The 17,466-nt window shown below is 38.1% G+C and overlaps 1 protein-coding gene across 2 annotated transcripts in view; it reads left to right on the plus strand.

The window, feature by feature from the left end:
- Window positions 1–5,440: 5,440 nt before the first annotated feature.
- TTC27 (tetratricopeptide repeat domain 27) overlaps window positions 5,441–17,466 on the plus strand; it is a 95,040-nt gene continuing 83,014 nt past the window's right edge. The window contains exons 1-5 of one of the 2 annotated variants that reach the window (XM_072333146.1): window positions 5,441–5,703; window positions 8,091–8,268; window positions 12,511–12,640; window positions 13,957–14,097; window positions 16,707–16,809. In XM_072333146.1, the coding sequence (XP_072189247.1) occupies window positions 5,616–5,703; window positions 8,091–8,268; window positions 12,511–12,640; window positions 13,957–14,097; window positions 16,707–16,809 (640 nt within the window). In that variant the 5' untranslated portion in view covers window positions 5,441–5,615. Of the gene's footprint in view, window positions 6,034–8,090; window positions 8,269–12,510; window positions 12,641–13,956; window positions 14,098–16,706; window positions 16,810–17,466 lie in introns of both variants that reach the window. The other variant, XM_072333145.1, reaches the window with a different exon arrangement.

The raw sequence follows: 17,466 nt of genomic DNA on the forward strand, positions 1-17,466 counted from the left end.
AAATGTGAATGCAATCATTAGATACCCATACAGGGTCAGATTAAAACTCAAGAGAAGACAACATTACAAGGAGAAAGCTTAATCAAGGCACAGTCGAAATTCCTACCCTCAGAAGGCCACAAAAGCCTGAACGTTTATCCTTTATTACAGCTTTTCTGTATGAGAAAACTGTCATGAACTGCCTAGGGTTTTTCATGTTTGTTTGTTGTGACAAAATACTATTCTATCATTTCTCATACGCTAGTTGATGCAGAAAGAGTAAAACTTGAGAAAGAAACAAGAGACAAGTTGAAAATTGCTGATTAATGGAAAAAATCAATCAAAACTGCCATGTAATCTTCTGGCTTCCTAACTCTTTGGCCACTGTCAGAAAACAAACAAAACCAGGAACACACACACAAATTACCAAAATCAAACAAAAAACTCTGTCCCGAAGTGTCAAGAAATCTTAATTTATCTCTGAGCGCTCAGAGACCCTGAGATACCATGCTCATTTAATTTCATAGAGAAAATTGTAGGTTGTCACCCTTGATTTCTATAATAGCATTTATTTTTATTTAAATGTAAAGTTTAAATGCATTTTCACCTCTCCAAAAACCTCTTACTGAAGAATTTGTAGATAGATTCTAAGAAGGATTATTTGCCAATAAGGAAAAAGCTAGCTATACTGTTTCACAAAGTTTAGCTGCACTAGAGGTTGAAATGAGAGCATGCAGCATGGGAATTGGCCCCCAGCCTTACATTTAATGACAATTCCAGAGGAGAACTTGCATCGCATAACTTAAGCCTCAATTTCCTTGATAAGAAAAAGCAATGCATTGGTTCATAAAGCTTTAAAAAGAATTCTGGACAAGAAGATCTGAGAATTATTATCAAGACATAGATGGGAGCAGAGACCCAAAGGATATTCCCTGGAAATCCTAATAATGTTTTATTCAGGAGAATGCCATCACTGTGTTTCTTTGGCCTAATCTCTTCTCATCTTGGGCAAGCTTTTCAATTTTTGAAGCAAATCCTGGTGGACTTTTTCCAGAGATGAAGAGTCATGTGCTCTTAGCCTGAGTGTGCTGACAAGAATTTGGCCGTTAAACGAAAATATACCTGAAAAATCCTTATGAAAAATGCAATGAGTGACAATTCTTATGACTTAGTAGAAGGACAGATCATTCACTGTGTCACCAAAGTTACAGAAGAGTGCACTTGTGAGGGGGAATCAAAATTTCTGGAGAAAAGGATGTTTTGTTTTCCTCATCCATTCCCTCCATACACATAGATTTGAAAGTCTGCCCTGAAAACTCAGTGTCTCATCTACAACCAATGAGGCCAGAAGAACATATGGTTAGCGAAACATCTACTCTCTGGGTGCCATTCCTTACTTTACTCCTTCTAGGACTGATCTACAAAGGGGGAAAATCAATGAGCGTGTACCATTTCATCCTTGGTAAGATAGTTCTGAGTAGGGTGAGAATGACAGCAATAAGTTCATGTCACTACTTGATTATCTAATTTTAGAAATGCTTTTATTTCACTGGCTGCTCACTTACTTGCTTTGTAAAGATGAGCATCTTCATGAAGGGCTTAGGTGTTAAGCATATGAAGGTAAGTTGTATGCAAACTGTAAATCTGAAACTGATGCATGTTTTGTTATCTTGTGTATAGACATGGGAGGGACTTCAGTTCTGTCAAAAATCCTAGGGAGTCTACAGAGGATTTTATATTCCTTTTCCATGTGGAGGAGTAAGTACTTGCTTCGAATGCAGAAATAAATGACATACTGCAACTGAAGAAACAAAAACTTCAGTGTGAGAAGAAAGTAGAAATGAGCAAAGTGGAGCTGCTAACAGGGAGATAGATACAGCAGTTCTTTCCCAGCAGGGATGTCAGCCTGCAATGAGAATGAGTCACTATGATGTAGCTCTGTGATTCAGACAATTCAAAGCTACTTTGAGATGTCAGACCACCAACATATTTTTTGCTCTGTGTGAATCCACACAAAACCAGAAAGTATTCTCCAGGTCTTAATAGGCTTCCATATGTCTAATAACTTCCTGATTAGAGCTTTTTTGATTTCCTCCCCTTTCTCCCCCCAATTCATTACATCACTTCTATATCTATTTTAGCCAGCACCTGATTATTAGTAAGGTATCCATATTTGTTTCCACTCTTTATCAGCAAAGCTATGGGTATTACTTAGCCAAATACAACCCTAGGCAATTCAGACAAAATTCCTAAAATCAAGACACAAGGCTATATAGGGATAAAACAGCAAGAAACTAAGAAAAAACCTTCTTGCTTTGCCTTTTGCCTTTAATCATTTTTCATTTATAAAGCTGAACAGTTTAACATCTTCCTCGAAAATGCGACATAATTATAAAGCAGCTGCTGTGTCAAGTGAACAGGTTGAGGATGACATGAATGTACAACAGTGCAAAAGGAATGAAAACATCTTGAGAGTGTCACAGGTACTGTTACTACACAGAAAATATATGAGATGTGAAGATCCTTTGGTCACTTTGGCAGACTGTAAATGAAGGGGCCAGTTTCCTCCATCTCCATGGAAGTCTGTTCAGAACATGCCAGCATTGTCAGAATTTCTCCTTCAGGCAGCCATAGGAAACAAAAGGCTCAGCAGAAGCAGTCATGAAGGGCAGGGAAATGAGTCATCCTACTTCACTGTTAATGATCACATTAGTCCTTCACTATGTCACATTCCTAATATATAGTAAACATTGACAGGCATTTTGAGGAAGGTTTTCAAAGAGAATGTATACCTTGTTTTTTATTCCTCCCAGGAGAAAAAGCAAAAGAAGTTGATACTTTCAAAGATTTAGGGCAAAAGTAACCAAGGAGAATATGAAAAGTCATTTAATGCAAGTTTTAGGCTGCTAGAGACCAGTTGGAACTAACTGTGTTTTAACTATGAATATTCTCTCCACTTTCCTCCATGATAACGTGGTCATTTATTTTACTAAAATCTTCTCATGTGCAGCTTCTAACATTTGTAGTCAGTTTCCCATACCTCAGGGTAATAGTTTGCCTTTAATATTCAAGAAGTTATTTTGAAGAATATAGTTTGAACACTTAGCTGATGTGTTTTGGGGGCTGCTGATCTTTCAACAAGCTTGAAGTGCGTTTCTGACATTGTAGTGTCAAATATGGTTATCGAAAAAGAATAACTGGCTACTAAGAGGCAGCTTAACTGAACTAATTGAGCCAAAGAAAAACCGATTGGATTCCCCAATACAAACCTTGCAGTTCTTCTCTCAGCAGAGACATTGAATGCCTTCCTAAAAATCACAGAAGAGTGGACAGACAACCATGTAAGTGTTCATCCTGATATACAAAGTGCCTTTTCTCCTTGGTAATAGCAGCTCCCTCCTCATCTCCATAGACAGAAAATGAACTGCTCTCCAAAAGTGGTATACGACACAGTTGCATTGTTCTTCACCAATACCAAAGATGTGGCATATTGAAAAAGAATTTTAAATTCATGTAATAGCAGCTTTTACAAACAGCAGCTCACTGCAAAACATCATAATAAATGTCTATCTGATAAGAAATTTAAACTTACCAAACCTTTCCCCTCCCGCCCCCCACAGGTAATGGCTTTGAGAGATCATGTAGATTTTGTTGTCCACAAGAGATAATGTGCTTCAAAATTCCTCAGAAAAGAACCCTGCAACAGAAGATAAACATTTTATCGACACAATAACACAGATAATTTGCAACTTGACTTTAAACATTCTATTTCAGATAACACAGCACAACACATCATGCCATTTTCCCCTCAGTCTTGGAAAAGATAAAAGATATTCACTGAAAACCTTTGTTATCTGAAGGTTTGATTACCTGCTTCTTGCTTAGAAATAATAAGCAGGAAGATACAGAAGTCTGCAGTTCACAATACTGCAAGAGGATGGCTTCCCCTTAGGGCCAACTAACAGAGGCAATGTATTAATACAAAGTGGATAGCAAAAAAGACAGATACACAGACACTACACACATATATACGCCCACTTCAAATCATTTAGGGAAACAAGTCCTACTGTATCAGTAAAACCTCACATGTGACATACAAACCAGCTGTCAAATAGAAATCAGTATGCTCAGAATAACTGTGTTGCTACAGATACTAAGAGAAAGCAAGCAACATTTCAATTGCAGGCAGTTATTTTTTTAATGGTCTGTTTCATAAAATGAACTTTATGAATGTCATGATCTTTCCTAACACAGTGCATGGAAACCTAATAGTTTGCTGTATTTTACTAACTTCTGTAGTCCACTATTTCTTCTATTCACTACATCGATATGTTTTTATTTCTTGTGTCGAAACTGATATTAAGTGCATAGTTCCAAGTCAAAAAATAAGATGAAAACCAACACATTTTTATTTAACCACATTCTGCTTTTGCTCATCTATTGTTATTTTAGTGTGGCCCTGTGTGGAGCCAGGAGCTGGATACTGCAATCCCTGTGGGTCACTTCCAATGTGGAATATTCTAGCATTCTATGAAATCTGATAAAATTGAAGTCTGTATATTAGAGCCTATATTAAAGCCTTTTAAAGAAATAAATAAACGGTCTCAAATTTTCATTGTTAGGTAGGAAAGATGTTTATTTTTGAAAGGACGGGCACACCTATATGACAAGCAAATGAACCTGCCTGCTTACTCACTGCATTTAATACTTTCTCTAGAATCTATTTCATAGAACATTAAGGTTGGAAGAGATGTCTAGGATTGCCTCATCCAATGGCCAGTCCACCCCTACCATGCCCACTGGCCATGTCCCTCAGCAAGGTATCTAGCATGGCTCTTCAACACCTCCAGGGACGGTGCCTGCACCACCTCCCTGTGCAGCCTATGCCACTGCCTCACTGCTCTTTCTGAAAAGAAATCCTTCCTGAATTCAACCCGCACCTCCCATGGCGCGACTTGAGACCATCGCCTCTCATCCTATTGCTGTTACCACCTCACCACAGCCTCCCTTCAGGCAGATGTGGAGAGCAATAAGGTCTCACTGAGCCCCCTCTTCAGACTGCACAATCCCAGCTCCCTCAACCACCCCCACAAGGCTTGTCCTCCAGACCCCTCACAGCTCCGTTGCCCATCTCTGGACACTCTTTAGGGTCTCAGCGCCTTTCTTGCAGCGGTGAGGAGGAGGGAGGGGGCGGCAGAACTGCACACAGCGCCGGAGGCGCAGCAAATAAGGCCCCGCTCTCACCTGGGCAGCCAACACAGTAACACTGTTTCTTGTACTTTCGGACCTCCTGACTCAGTGCAGAAGCGGCCTGAGAGAAAGTCCGACACGAACCGACTTTAACGGCAGCGCCCGCCCGGACAGCGCGAGGGTGCAGCACCTGCAGGGGGCGGGGCGCCGGGAGGGGGCGGGGCTGCGAGCTCCTCCTCCCGCCCCTCCTCATGTGGGCTCGAGTCCGCCAGCTCCTCGGCGCGCGCTCCCTCACCACGCGCCTGCGCCGTACGTCCTCCCGGCGTGCTCGGCGGGACTGTCATGGCGGCTTCCTGCAGCCGCTTCCCGCACATGGGCTGAGGGGACACCGGCAGCGCGTGGCCTTTGGCGCGAGTGAGGCGGAGCGCGGGGAGCGCGGCAGCGCTATGCTGGCCCTCGAGCGCTCCCTGCTGCGGGGCTTCCTCAGCGCGGCGGAGTCTCAGGAGTGGAAGCAGGGCGAAATCTCGGCGACAGGTGAGGGGTGGGACGAGCTGAGGCCGCGGTGGCGGTTCCCCGCTCCGAGAGCGGTCGCGTCCGGGGCTGGGGAGGTCCCTTGCGCTCATCAGCCCGGAGCAGAAGGGGTGGCCGGGGCCTCTCCTGCGTGTCCCGCTGCCTGGGCTGGCGCTGCGTCTGCTGTCGCCTCCGCTGCGGACGTGAGCTGTCGGTGTCGGTGCTCTGGGACACCCGACGACGCGGTGCTTTCCTCGGCTTCCACGCGCTGTGAAGTCGCTGTGGAGAAAGCATGGCGGGAACGAACCCTTCGGTGTGCTTATTGCTTGTGGATGCTCAAGGGAGCAACGTGAGGTATGTGCTAGTCGTCACTCAGGTGGGCCCTACCTGCTAGTGATCTCAATGTTTGGTTGGAGCCAGATGGACTTGAAGATCCCTCCCAACAAATCCTGTGCTTCTCTGAGGTCGAAGACCTTGGATTTGGGTGCTGTCGCGTATTAGAAGTTGAACAGTGAATTAAGAGCAGATTTTACATGTTTACAGACAGTTATGTTGCTGTATTACATGAAGAAAGAGCTTCAGTATTCTCCATTGGTGTCCTTAGATCCAATGGTTATTCTACAAAATGCTCACTTGGTCAGCTGTAAGCAAATATAATTAAGTCATCTTTTTCTTGTGTGTGGAAGAAGTTCTCCCTAAAGCCCAAGGCATAGGTGGGAGGTTTTGTTCTTGTTATTTATGCCCTCTGTGACAGTATCGTGTCAGTAGGGCTCCAACAGCATAAATGTTCTTTTGCATATGCCTTTCCACATACTGCTTAAAGGATTTGTAACTCATTTGGCAAGGATTTCTTGTATTGGATGGCTGATCGCTGTTGCGATGAACAAAAGTATATTGTGGTCAGCAACATGGTCTGTAGAGATAAGGATTGAATGTCTATCATCCTTTCTGACCAAATCATCCATCGCTGCTACTGAAGTTCTGCACTCAGTCTTCAGATATATTCAAAGTTAGGAGTACTGTAGTTCTTGCTGGATGAGCTTGGGGTTGGTGTTTGGTTCACTTCCTTGCATGGCTGTAACTTGTGTGCGTATATACCTGTGTTAGCATTAAATCAGCTAGCTTTTGTACTAATATTAGGGTAGCTATGGTAACACTGAGTGCACAAGAGCTGTAGTCCCCAGGTGGAATGACAAGTTAATTGCAAGTTAATATTAAGACACACATCCTCTGCATTTCCTCAGGTGCATCATTATCAATATCTGCATTAGCTGGTTTTAGACTAGCTGGTACATCTACATGAGCTGCTCTTGGGGTGTTGACAGGTATTGATATTACTAACCAATGGAGGATTTTTTTTGCTCTGTGGTATGTTTGAGGAAAGAGGTAAAAATACCTTTGTGAACAAAGCTGGTGTCTAGAATGCTGTATGAGTTAAAAGCTTCTTAGAATTTAAATACTTCATAGAATCATAAGGTCACTCAGCTTGGAAAAGACCTTAAGATCATTGAGTGCAACCACAACCTACCATAGTACCCTAACTCTAATAACCCTCCACTAAATCATGTCCCTGAGCACCATATCCAAATGGTTTTTAAACACATCCAGGGATGGTGACTCAACCACCTCCTTTGGGAGACTATTCCAGTGCTTAACGACCCTTTCTGTAAATAAGTTTTTCCTGATATCCAACCTAACCTTACCCTGGTGCGACATGAATCCATTTCCCCTTGTCCCTGATTCTGTTTCTCTTGAAAGGATTAACTGGAGAAACATCCCTTCTCTTCCTTAGTAGTGCATCCTCTGAATGACTGCCTCTCATTAAGGCAATAAACTTAAGGGAAAATAAGTATTTTCTGAAGATAAAATTGTATTGCCCATTCTTCATGAATATTCTAAGCATTTAAGGGAAAGACTGAGTAATTTATGTTGTTATACACGGTATTCATTGAACTCTTAAGTATTGGCCAATTGTTTGTTGTAATGTCCATAAAATGGCTCTCAAGTCATTTGAATTTACTGTCTTGTCTGTAGGGCATTACTATGGCAAAGTAATATAAAAGGGAGGAAGAGAAACTTCAAAAATTATATTCTTCAGTAACTGTAACATACATGTTTTAAAGGCTATCAACGTTTCCATTGAAATTTCTGTGCAAGTTTCGTTCTTTACATTCACCTGTCAGTTTGTGTTTCATTGTGACATTAATACAAGTTAAGTTTGTTTTGGATAGGGTGACTACTACCGTTCATGTGTTTCAGTGCAGCTGCACTTATCCTGCATCCTGCAACATAAATGGAGATCTATTATTTGGAAGGGGAGAGGTATATGTTTTGGTTGGAATATCTTTTAAGATGGATTTGTTTCCAAGTTAACATTGATTTTTTCATTTTTATTTTTTTTCATTTTTCAGAAAGTGGATCAATATTGCAGTTGATTTTTGATGGGAAATATGAGGCAATATTTTCAAATTCAGCCATCCGGAATGTTTTCAGTGCATCTTCTGTGGTGGAGGAGGACATTGAGAGTTACTTGGAAAAGCAGATTCTTATGTACCTGGACGGTTCTATGGAGGTTGATAACCTGGAAAGGTGAGAATGGTTATTTACCATATGGAAGATGAGTAGAAGCAATGTTTGATTTTACCAAGGGTATTTTTAATATTTGTAACGTGGGACACAGGGCCTCCACAGTAGAAGACGTTTCCCAAGTTGTTTTGTGTCTTCCTGTTGCATTTGTTGGTTATCATTGTTTTTCTTACTGGATACTGTTTTAATGAGAGGTTGTTGAAAATACTGACCTTATTTGTGGTGAGCACATCTGAAGCTGCTGGTATAAAGACTTAAATATACATTTGGTGGTTTCACTGTACATTTCTGTTTATTAACGGTTTTCTCTGTGAAACACTGTGTTACGTTAATGTATTAATAATTGAAGTACCAAGTAATGTTACTGTACAAACAATGTGTACATTTTCAAGTCTGGTTCATATTAAGGTTATTCTGATCTTGATAACTGGCCTGTATTTGTGGATTAATTATTTACTTCATAAGGCTGGCAGATAGTTGAAGTGCACTGTGTATGATAGTTCTTGCTCTTAGTGCATCTGACTTTAGTATTTACAGTTCTCAAAGTAAATAAGACTAAGCTAAAATCTAGGGATAGTAGAAACAGAAATTAGGAAGGGTAGAAGCAGAAAGCTGTGCATTATGTAGCTGTTTATATTCTAAAGATGAGTGTGGGAGCAAGTTTTAGCCAAAGGTAAGGGAACTTTTTTTTAATGAGGTAAGCGTGGCTCAGTACATTACCTTCTTATTATCAATCCAAGTGACTGTGTCTTGGTATGAGAGGCAAGAACAGTAACAGTTTTCCTTGTTCCCTCTGCAGCTGTAGGCAGTGTTAGAAGCTTCTTTGCTTGAAGATAAGGAGGCAGAACTATGTTCAGCCTTTCAGAAGAAGAGTTTTCTTCTCAAAGTTACGAGCTAGATTTTTATTCAAAACTAAAAAGCTGTACTTTTCAAAATGTATCATTGTATATTAGGAAAAAAGAATCAAGTTAATCCTAACAGAAACTAAAAGATCACTTCTTACTTAAAATGTAGGCACAGCTGATAGCACTTAAATCTGTGTGATGCTTCCTGATTGCAGAAGGCTTTCTATGTTAGAGAGATAGTTTTCTGCTTAATGGAAGGAGTTAATACAAGTTTTGCACAGTTGACCTTTTGCTGTCTATGGTAAAAATGTTTTATTTATTAATTTGGAGGTGGGATTTTATTTCTTATTGAATGATTCAAAGGAAGTTCTAGCTCAGATAATTCAGTAAGACTTTGTCTTTCTTGTGACTTTTAGTAAATTGGTTTTACTTCAAATACGTGGTTTTGGTTGGGTTTTTTTTGTTTTGTTTTTTGCTGAACTGAAAGCTGTAATTCTGGAGATTAAAACAACTCAGTGGGAGTTGAATTCAGTTGGAAACAAAAAGTTGGATAATGCTAACCTTATTCTTTTAACACAATACGAATACTTTACAAAGTATGGTTTTACATTAGCTAAAAGGGAGATGCTTGAGGGCCAAACAACTCAAAATTAAAATCTAGGATATAATTTGTTTGGAAATAGCCTGTCTACTTTTCTACTTGGAAATACATGGGTTCTGTAGGAGAAATATTTAACAGTATTTTAAAGCTTGCTGCAACTTTTTCTGTTCTGCTTTCATCCTTCCTCTGTCCCAGATGTTTTTTCAGGATGGTGGTTTTAATGTCTTAAAAGAATACTGGAAGACTTTACTTTTACAATTGACTTAGGAAAAAGAATCATTTGGCTTTTTTTAAGTTTCCGATACATCTAATCTGTCACTGGTGGAATTCTGTGGCATTCCTTTGTAGGGCCAGTTGTCTTTAATACTCTCCTCAATGACTTGTTTTGGTTTCTGAACTTGTATTTCTGATGCTTTTCTTGGGGCAACTGATGGTTGTTAACTGTAAAATATGGATTGATAAATAAAAGTGTAGAAATTCTTGCTGCTTCTGCAACTTGCTTTGATGCATTTGAATTGAAAGAATAACTGTTTGGTGACTGTGATTTTGCTTTGACTTCTTTAATTTTTGGTTTCACGTTTAAAAAGAAGATTATAATAATAATAACCCACATCTGCAATGTAATTTTATCTAAAGCATAGTCTGGCTATTCATATTTCTCACTTTTTAATTTGTAAATTCTAGCATTATATACAAATAGAGCATTTGTATTCGAAAATATATTGCATTTTTATTCTAAATTTGAGCAGTTATGGGTAAAACAGTATGTATTGTATATTACAGTGGAACATATCTAAGCATTTTACTTTATGTCATGGATCTGGGCTTAGTGTGTTTAAAAAAAGGCTTAGAGTGAGAATGAGCAAGATGGATAGATATAAGCCCTTGTAACTAAGGAAATAGAAGAAGGAAATGAAACTATGTAGGTCACCATAATAAATGGGACACTGGCAGCTGCACCTCTGTTGCTTTTCAGGTAGTGTAGAAGAGCAGTTTTCAGGCAGTATTTGGGAGGTAAGCATTTGCAGTTCTGTATCTTAAGTGTGAAGGGCTGTTGAAGACTGAAGGAATCCCTTAGGGGGGAAGAAAGTGTTAGGAAATGGGAGTTAGCCTTATTTGCAGGAGCTAGACCTTGGAATTAGCGTTCTTTTGCACAGTGACTGAATGGTAAGGGCACTTGGAGGTTAGTCACAAAGATGAAAATGGGGAAGAAGGAAAAAAAAAAAAGCAATCCCAAACCAGTGGAAAAACAACCAATGAAAAGAGCATCACAGCCAAAGTAATGGAATCATTTAGGTTTCACTTTTTGCAGATCCTTGATGTGTGGATATAGATGTAACATCTTCCTGCAGTAGGAAGTTGTTTGAAGTCTAGATAGTGATGTTTAATTATATATATATATATATATATATACATATATATATATTTTTTTTTGTGTGTGTGTGTGTGTAATAATAATAGAAATTTAGTAAATGAAGGTGAAACTGAAAGTCTGAAGTGCTGCTGAATCACAGTACAGCGATGACTGATTATTCTGGATATAATCCTTTTAGAAACTTTTGAAACATTGTTGTCGACAAATAGAAAGTGTTGTGAGATTGTTAACAATGTACAGTAGTTGTAAGACCTCTTTCTTTGAGTTGATTGGGATTTTAATGGCCGTCTGAGATATACATTCTAATACTATTTGCTAGTGGGTAGTTACCAACTGAGAAATGTCAATGACTAAATTGGTTTGAGAAGAGTCTTCATGGCTGTCCTTGCTGTCCTGAAGTCCCTGAAGGGTTCCTTTTTTTTTTTTTTTTTCCTTTGGTAATCATGCATTCCTCACCATTGTTTTACATCTTCTGTCACATTCTTGCCCACCAGCTGCTAATTTTGTTTGACTTTTCAGTTTGAATTTGTTGTTTTTTTTTTTAAGGATTGTGTAATGCTTTATGCCTCTGTTTCCATTTTGGAACTGCCCTTGCAGTTTCTAATTCCAGAGGAAATTCTAAAACAAACCAAAAAATTTGTGCAAGTCTCCAGAAAGTCTTCATCTGTTAAAACAGCTATTAAATTCTGAGGGATTCTTCCCAGTCTTCTACAGACCATGTAGGTTATTTCTTACTATAGGTGCATAAAGAAGTAATATCATAATGGTGTTAGCTCAGTATAGTCTTGTAAGTAAGAAAATTTCGCCATACTCAGTTCCAGGAAGGCAACACTCTCATAATTCTATTTTTGAATAAAATGTTATGATTGAAAACCAAAAGCATGATTGATTGAGATGACATTTGCTGCCATGTTATACAAATCAGCTCTAGAATGATGCTTCTAAACTTTTTTGGTGCTCGTTTTGTTCTTTTGTTTTAATTTTGTACAGCTAATTAAATAGCTGTATCAAAGAAACAATATGAATGCTGTTTTGGAATGTGTGCTAATGCAGTATATTTTCTCTGAAGATGCTGAGGCTTAGATGTCAAATAAAAAAGCACAACAGTGCATTAGGCAAATATGTGATAGTCTTCGTCTTATGCTTATCTCCTATCGATACCTGATAGTTAGATACAGCTGTAAGTCTATGTGCAGTCTGTTTATAACAGTTCCAAGAAATAAGAAACATTTTATAAGCGAACATGTTTCCAAACCTTTTAGTTCCCCATGAGTATTTTAAATACTATGTTAATTATATTTTCTTAACAATAAGGTAATTTTTAAGGCTTTAAGCTTTTGAATTAGTGGGGGAATGAATCAGCTCTTGTAATCTTAATTACAAATTTGATCTATTGTTAAGTGTTTCTTTTATCTATATTGCAGGCAGAGGCTGATGTTTCTACTTGGTGTGGGCAGTCTGCAGCTCTTCGTTCAAAGCAATTGGACTGGGCCTCCCGTTCAGTTACAGCTGCAGGACATTTTGCCATCTGCATTGTTGCAGAAATGTTTTGAGGTATACTTGAGTTTTAATAAGCTGCCCTTCTACAGTGACTTTTATTCATTAATAACCCATATACCCAAAGAAGACACATCAATGAGATGCAGGGCTAGAATTAATTGCCTTTGTTGATTGTGCTGGCTGCTATTACATCATCAACTCTATGTTTTTCTTAAATGATAGTACATGCTTAACAACATTAAAACTTAAGCAAATCAGAAAAAAAAGAAAAAAAGGCCTGAAAATCACTGTAAGGAGAAGCAGTGATTATTACAAAGTGAACTAAGGCAATAATGTGTGGTTTAACAGTGTATTTATTAAGAGTAGTCTGTTGGTAAAGGTGCTGAGAAGAGTTTCAGAGAACTTAGGAATTACATTACCAGTATAGTTTAAAAAGCTGAAATGTGGTTCGGATAACTTCTGTCCTGTTTGTGTAGACAGAATAAAAATCTTTCTCAGACGAGTGGCTTCAGTGTAATGTGTCACTTAACCTTCTTTTTTTCTCTTTTGTTCCATTCCTTTTTCTTTCCCCTTTCATGCCATTTGACAACAAAAGCCATACTTTATTTAGTTTGCAAAGGAAACCTGCACATATGAGAGCCAAATGTCTTGTGATAAACTGACATCTGCCTAAATCTGAAGATTAACTGCTAGAATGCTTTCATTACATTAAAAGGGAGAGAAGAATATGTGATTGTTGTCTAACGGTTATCACCAAGAAACATGTTCCCTGGAGAGCTACCTCAAGCCCATTAGAAAAAGAATTACTGTAGAGAACAGCATGTATAAAGGCATCCAAAACAGAGAGGTCTTTGTTGTTTGGACAAATAGAAAAATATTGCTACCCTGATGTCACTCACCAGTTCTTTCTGGTGAGAGAGAAAGTTAACACGCATTGATGTCGCTTGGAGAAATATGTCGTGTATTTGAGTATGTTGGGATTTAGTTAAATAACAAATTAACATATTTCTGAGATGTCAGGCTAAGTGGCTTCTATTTGTCAGAAGTTTTTCTCCTTTGGTTATGGGAAGGGTTATGTACTGGAATGTGTTTAATGGGAATAACATTAAATAGGTATATGCATTTCAGTTGGAAGGAATCTGAGTGTTTCAGATCCCATTAATACAATCTGTCTGTCTAGCAAGAGGAAAGGCAGAATTTATCATAACGTAAGAAGCAGCTGGAATTCCAAACACAGTGATACTTTTGAGCAGACTTTTTCCTCCTTGAGCATGTAGATTGTTATTTTCCCTAATTCTATGAGTTTGTTCATAAACTTAAGTTTTATTTCCTTGTCACTTTTCTCATGTGTTTGGGGTTTTTTTTTTCAGCCAAAAATGCTGCATGCATCAATTCTGAAGGTGTTGGTTCTAGATGCTGAATCAGTTTATACCTTGACTTCTCATCCAGTCTTGCTGCTCATAGCTAGAGTAATCCTTGTGAATTTAAGACACAAACTCTCATCTCTTCAGGTAAGAAATAAGTGACAGATGATTATGACTGTGTGGCACTCATTAATTTTTTCATTCTTTATTTTCCATGCCTCATTAAGTCAGTATGACTTACAGTTCTTTTTCTGCTACTCTGAGGGCTGTTCTTCTAAGAAGTAATTGAGAATCATTGCAGTTTAACAGAAGTATCTTCTTAAAGATGACCTATTATCTCACTGTAGTTTTCAAAAAAGAAAGATCCATGCATTATCTGGAAAAAAAAAATTAATAGAAAATTGAATAGAAAACAACCTCTTGAACAGGCATTTACTTTCTGTCAGTATTGAAGAAGGGGGAAAAACAACAAATGTCCAACAAAGCATACATACTCTATGGCCTTTTTGACAAGATTTGGGATACTGTTAACTACTACCACATAAATTCTAAGCCATGAATTCTAGATGTAGTTGTAATTTTTCTCATTGTCCTCAATAACTTTCACAGGCATCCATGTGGGAATTACCTTAATTCTCTTGTATTCATATATTTTTAAAAAAGAGAGATTTTTAAATCTCTTCTTGAGAGGGTTTTTGGCGTTGCATTCCTTGTAGTTAGGCAGTAGGCAGGTTGGTAGCCTTTGGAAGTTGACAACAGCTTCTCTGTATTGCATTCTGGTTGAACAGAATTTGGCTGGAGAACAAAATGCCACATGGTCCCCCTTTATGCTTGGCTGACAACATCCATTCCCAGCTGGGTCTTTGTATGAATGATGATTTAAACTGTCTGGGAGATGTTGACTGTACAGCATTTCTGGAAGCCAAGCTCTTCCTTCGTTTTCCCTGTTATTCACAGATGAATGCTGTTAAATTTCAGCAACTGAATCAGTCAGAGAGGGAGAAGATGTACTTTGTTTAGAGAATTCCCATATTGCCTCCCCTCAGTCTGATGTAATTATGGGCTTCCTCCTACTCAGTGGGCATTCAATTATTTCTGGCTACAGGTTTGACTAGTAATCCAGTGACAGCAGCTGATTAAAAATTGCATTCTTCAACAGGTCAGTGTAACAACTGAAGTTTGCCAATCTTTCTCATTTCATCCTCATTCAGAGAAAAGCTTCTTAATACCTTTTATTCTTAGTTCACGTTAGTTCACATTAAATTTAAAGTAGGATAAAATACTCTAAAATCTGTTTTATCAAACCTAGCCTTTGTTAGTACCTTAGATATAGACAATATATATATATATAAATAATTAAATATATGTAACTCATAAAAATATTCTTAATGCGGCTCCCCCAAAATAACATTGCTAATAGAATATTGGAAAGAGTTCAGATGACTTGCTTGCACATTCTCCATGATTCTAAAATTTTTGAGTGGCCAGCCCTTGTCCTCAGGAAATTGTATCATTGAACTGAGCACTCAGTTGCATGGGAAACAAGTATTTCATTATATAAATGTTAACTGAAGTAGTTTGAAACTTTTAAAATTGCTTTTAAGCTTTTGAGTAAGTGATGAAATATTGGGCTGTGACTTTTTTTTTTCCCACAAAGCCTCTTTTTGTTCCTCACTCTGTTCTGTTTGATATCAAAACTCATCTTTCATTCCTTTTTAAAATAGACACTGTTATTCTTTTTGATGGTTCCTTTCTATGGACATTACAGTCAACTGTATGTGATTGGTCTAGATGACTTTCCTTGAATACTCTTCATCACTCAGGACTGACCAGTGATGTAAGCATATCTGGATAAAAAGTTCAGTAGATGATTTGATAGTAATCACTAGAACCTGTGTGGATTGTTCACAGATGTGGACATTTACAGATGATTATTTTATGTTCTGTTCTCGTAATTATACTTTATATTATCAGTAAGCTTTTTCGCATATTTCTATCTGGTGCAGAGAGAAAGGGAAAAGCTGGGGAATTTGTTTTGTGTACACAGCATCCTAAAATCAGCTATTTCTTGAGCTATGTTCTAGGTACAGTTCCATGTGGAGCTCAGTGTTGTATTTGTCTTTCTCAAATCCTACATACAAACATGAATAATTTCAATTGTGATTGCGAAATGTTTGTTTAACTGCAGTTCTGTCTTAGTCTCCTTTCTACCCCCACCTAAAGAAATATGAGATTAGGTAGAAAAGAGGTACGTACAAAGGCATTGCTGGATGGCCAGATATATTCAGTGGCTTCCACATAAAATGTGACTAAGGAGTCTTGAGACTGGAAAGATTACTGAAGAGTGAGATCATTGCTGTCTATTAAAATCATGAATATGACACGAAAGAAGTAGGATACAGCTTTTTGTTTACGTATTGTCTTTTTCTGTTACAAGAGCTAGGAGTATCAGAGTAGCAAGTGGATGGTCCAAAAAAATTCTTCTATCTCCTATTTCAGAGTTTCCTATGTAGTCCTAAAGATTTGCCGGATTCAAGGAGTGGTTCAAGAAATTAATAGAAGGAGAGCCCATCAAATTCTGTTAGAGTATTGAAGAGCTGCTTATATAATCATCCTTATGCTAGGCCTGTGCTCACTTTTTTGTGTGTATATATGCTCAGATATAACAACCTAGTAGATAGTTTATATTTGAAAGCCATTTATTTCTTTCATTTTAAAAAGATTTCTTCACTTGAAGTATCCTTATTTTCTTTCAGACCCTACCTTGGTGGACTCTAAGATGTGTGAATATTCACCAGCAGTTGTTAGAGGAGAGATCACCCCAGCTATTTACTCTTGCCCAGATGTGTATAAGACAAAGTATGTCTCTGATTACTTGGTTTGTTGACTTTACAGCATTAGTTGTAAGATGTCTTGGAATTATTAGGAATTTTTAGGCATAACTCTTGCAATATGAAGCTGGTGGGCTGAGTACATGACTACAGAGTGTAGAGATGGACAAGAATTTACTTGAATTGACAAGTATTTGTATGGCACGTGCTGATTTTGAGACTATGATGAATATGAGATTCCAGACAAAGGTTTTCCTTCCCCATGCTCAGCACTGTTAACTTTTCACAAACTAACTTCAGGAATGAAAACTGCATGGGATGGCTTTATATAACTGATCTTACTTGGTTTTGAAAGGCCTTAATTCTTCTGCATTTTCATGAGAATTCTTTTTCCAGTTCACTGCATCTCAACCTAAATTTGGAGGTTTATTACTATGCGTCATTGTATGTAGAGAAAACAGACAATGTCAAAACTAAATTAGCTAATAAATATTGATGTTTACAAATGCATTAAATAGAATATAAAAATGTAAAATGTAATTATATGCACTTGACTCTTGTTTTTCTAAGAGGGACAAACTCTTGTATAGGCAGGTTAATATCATTTCCTACAGCAGATGATAAAGCTTTTTGCTTGTTTGCCCCTCAACAGTTAATTTGTTAGCTGAAAATTTTAATTTAACTG

Source organism: Excalfactoria chinensis, chromosome 3 (assembly GCF_039878825.1).
Source record: "Excalfactoria chinensis isolate bCotChi1 chromosome 3, bCotChi1.hap2, whole genome shotgun sequence".
NCBI classification, from domain to species: domain Eukaryota; kingdom Metazoa; phylum Chordata; class Aves; order Galliformes; family Phasianidae; genus Excalfactoria; species Excalfactoria chinensis.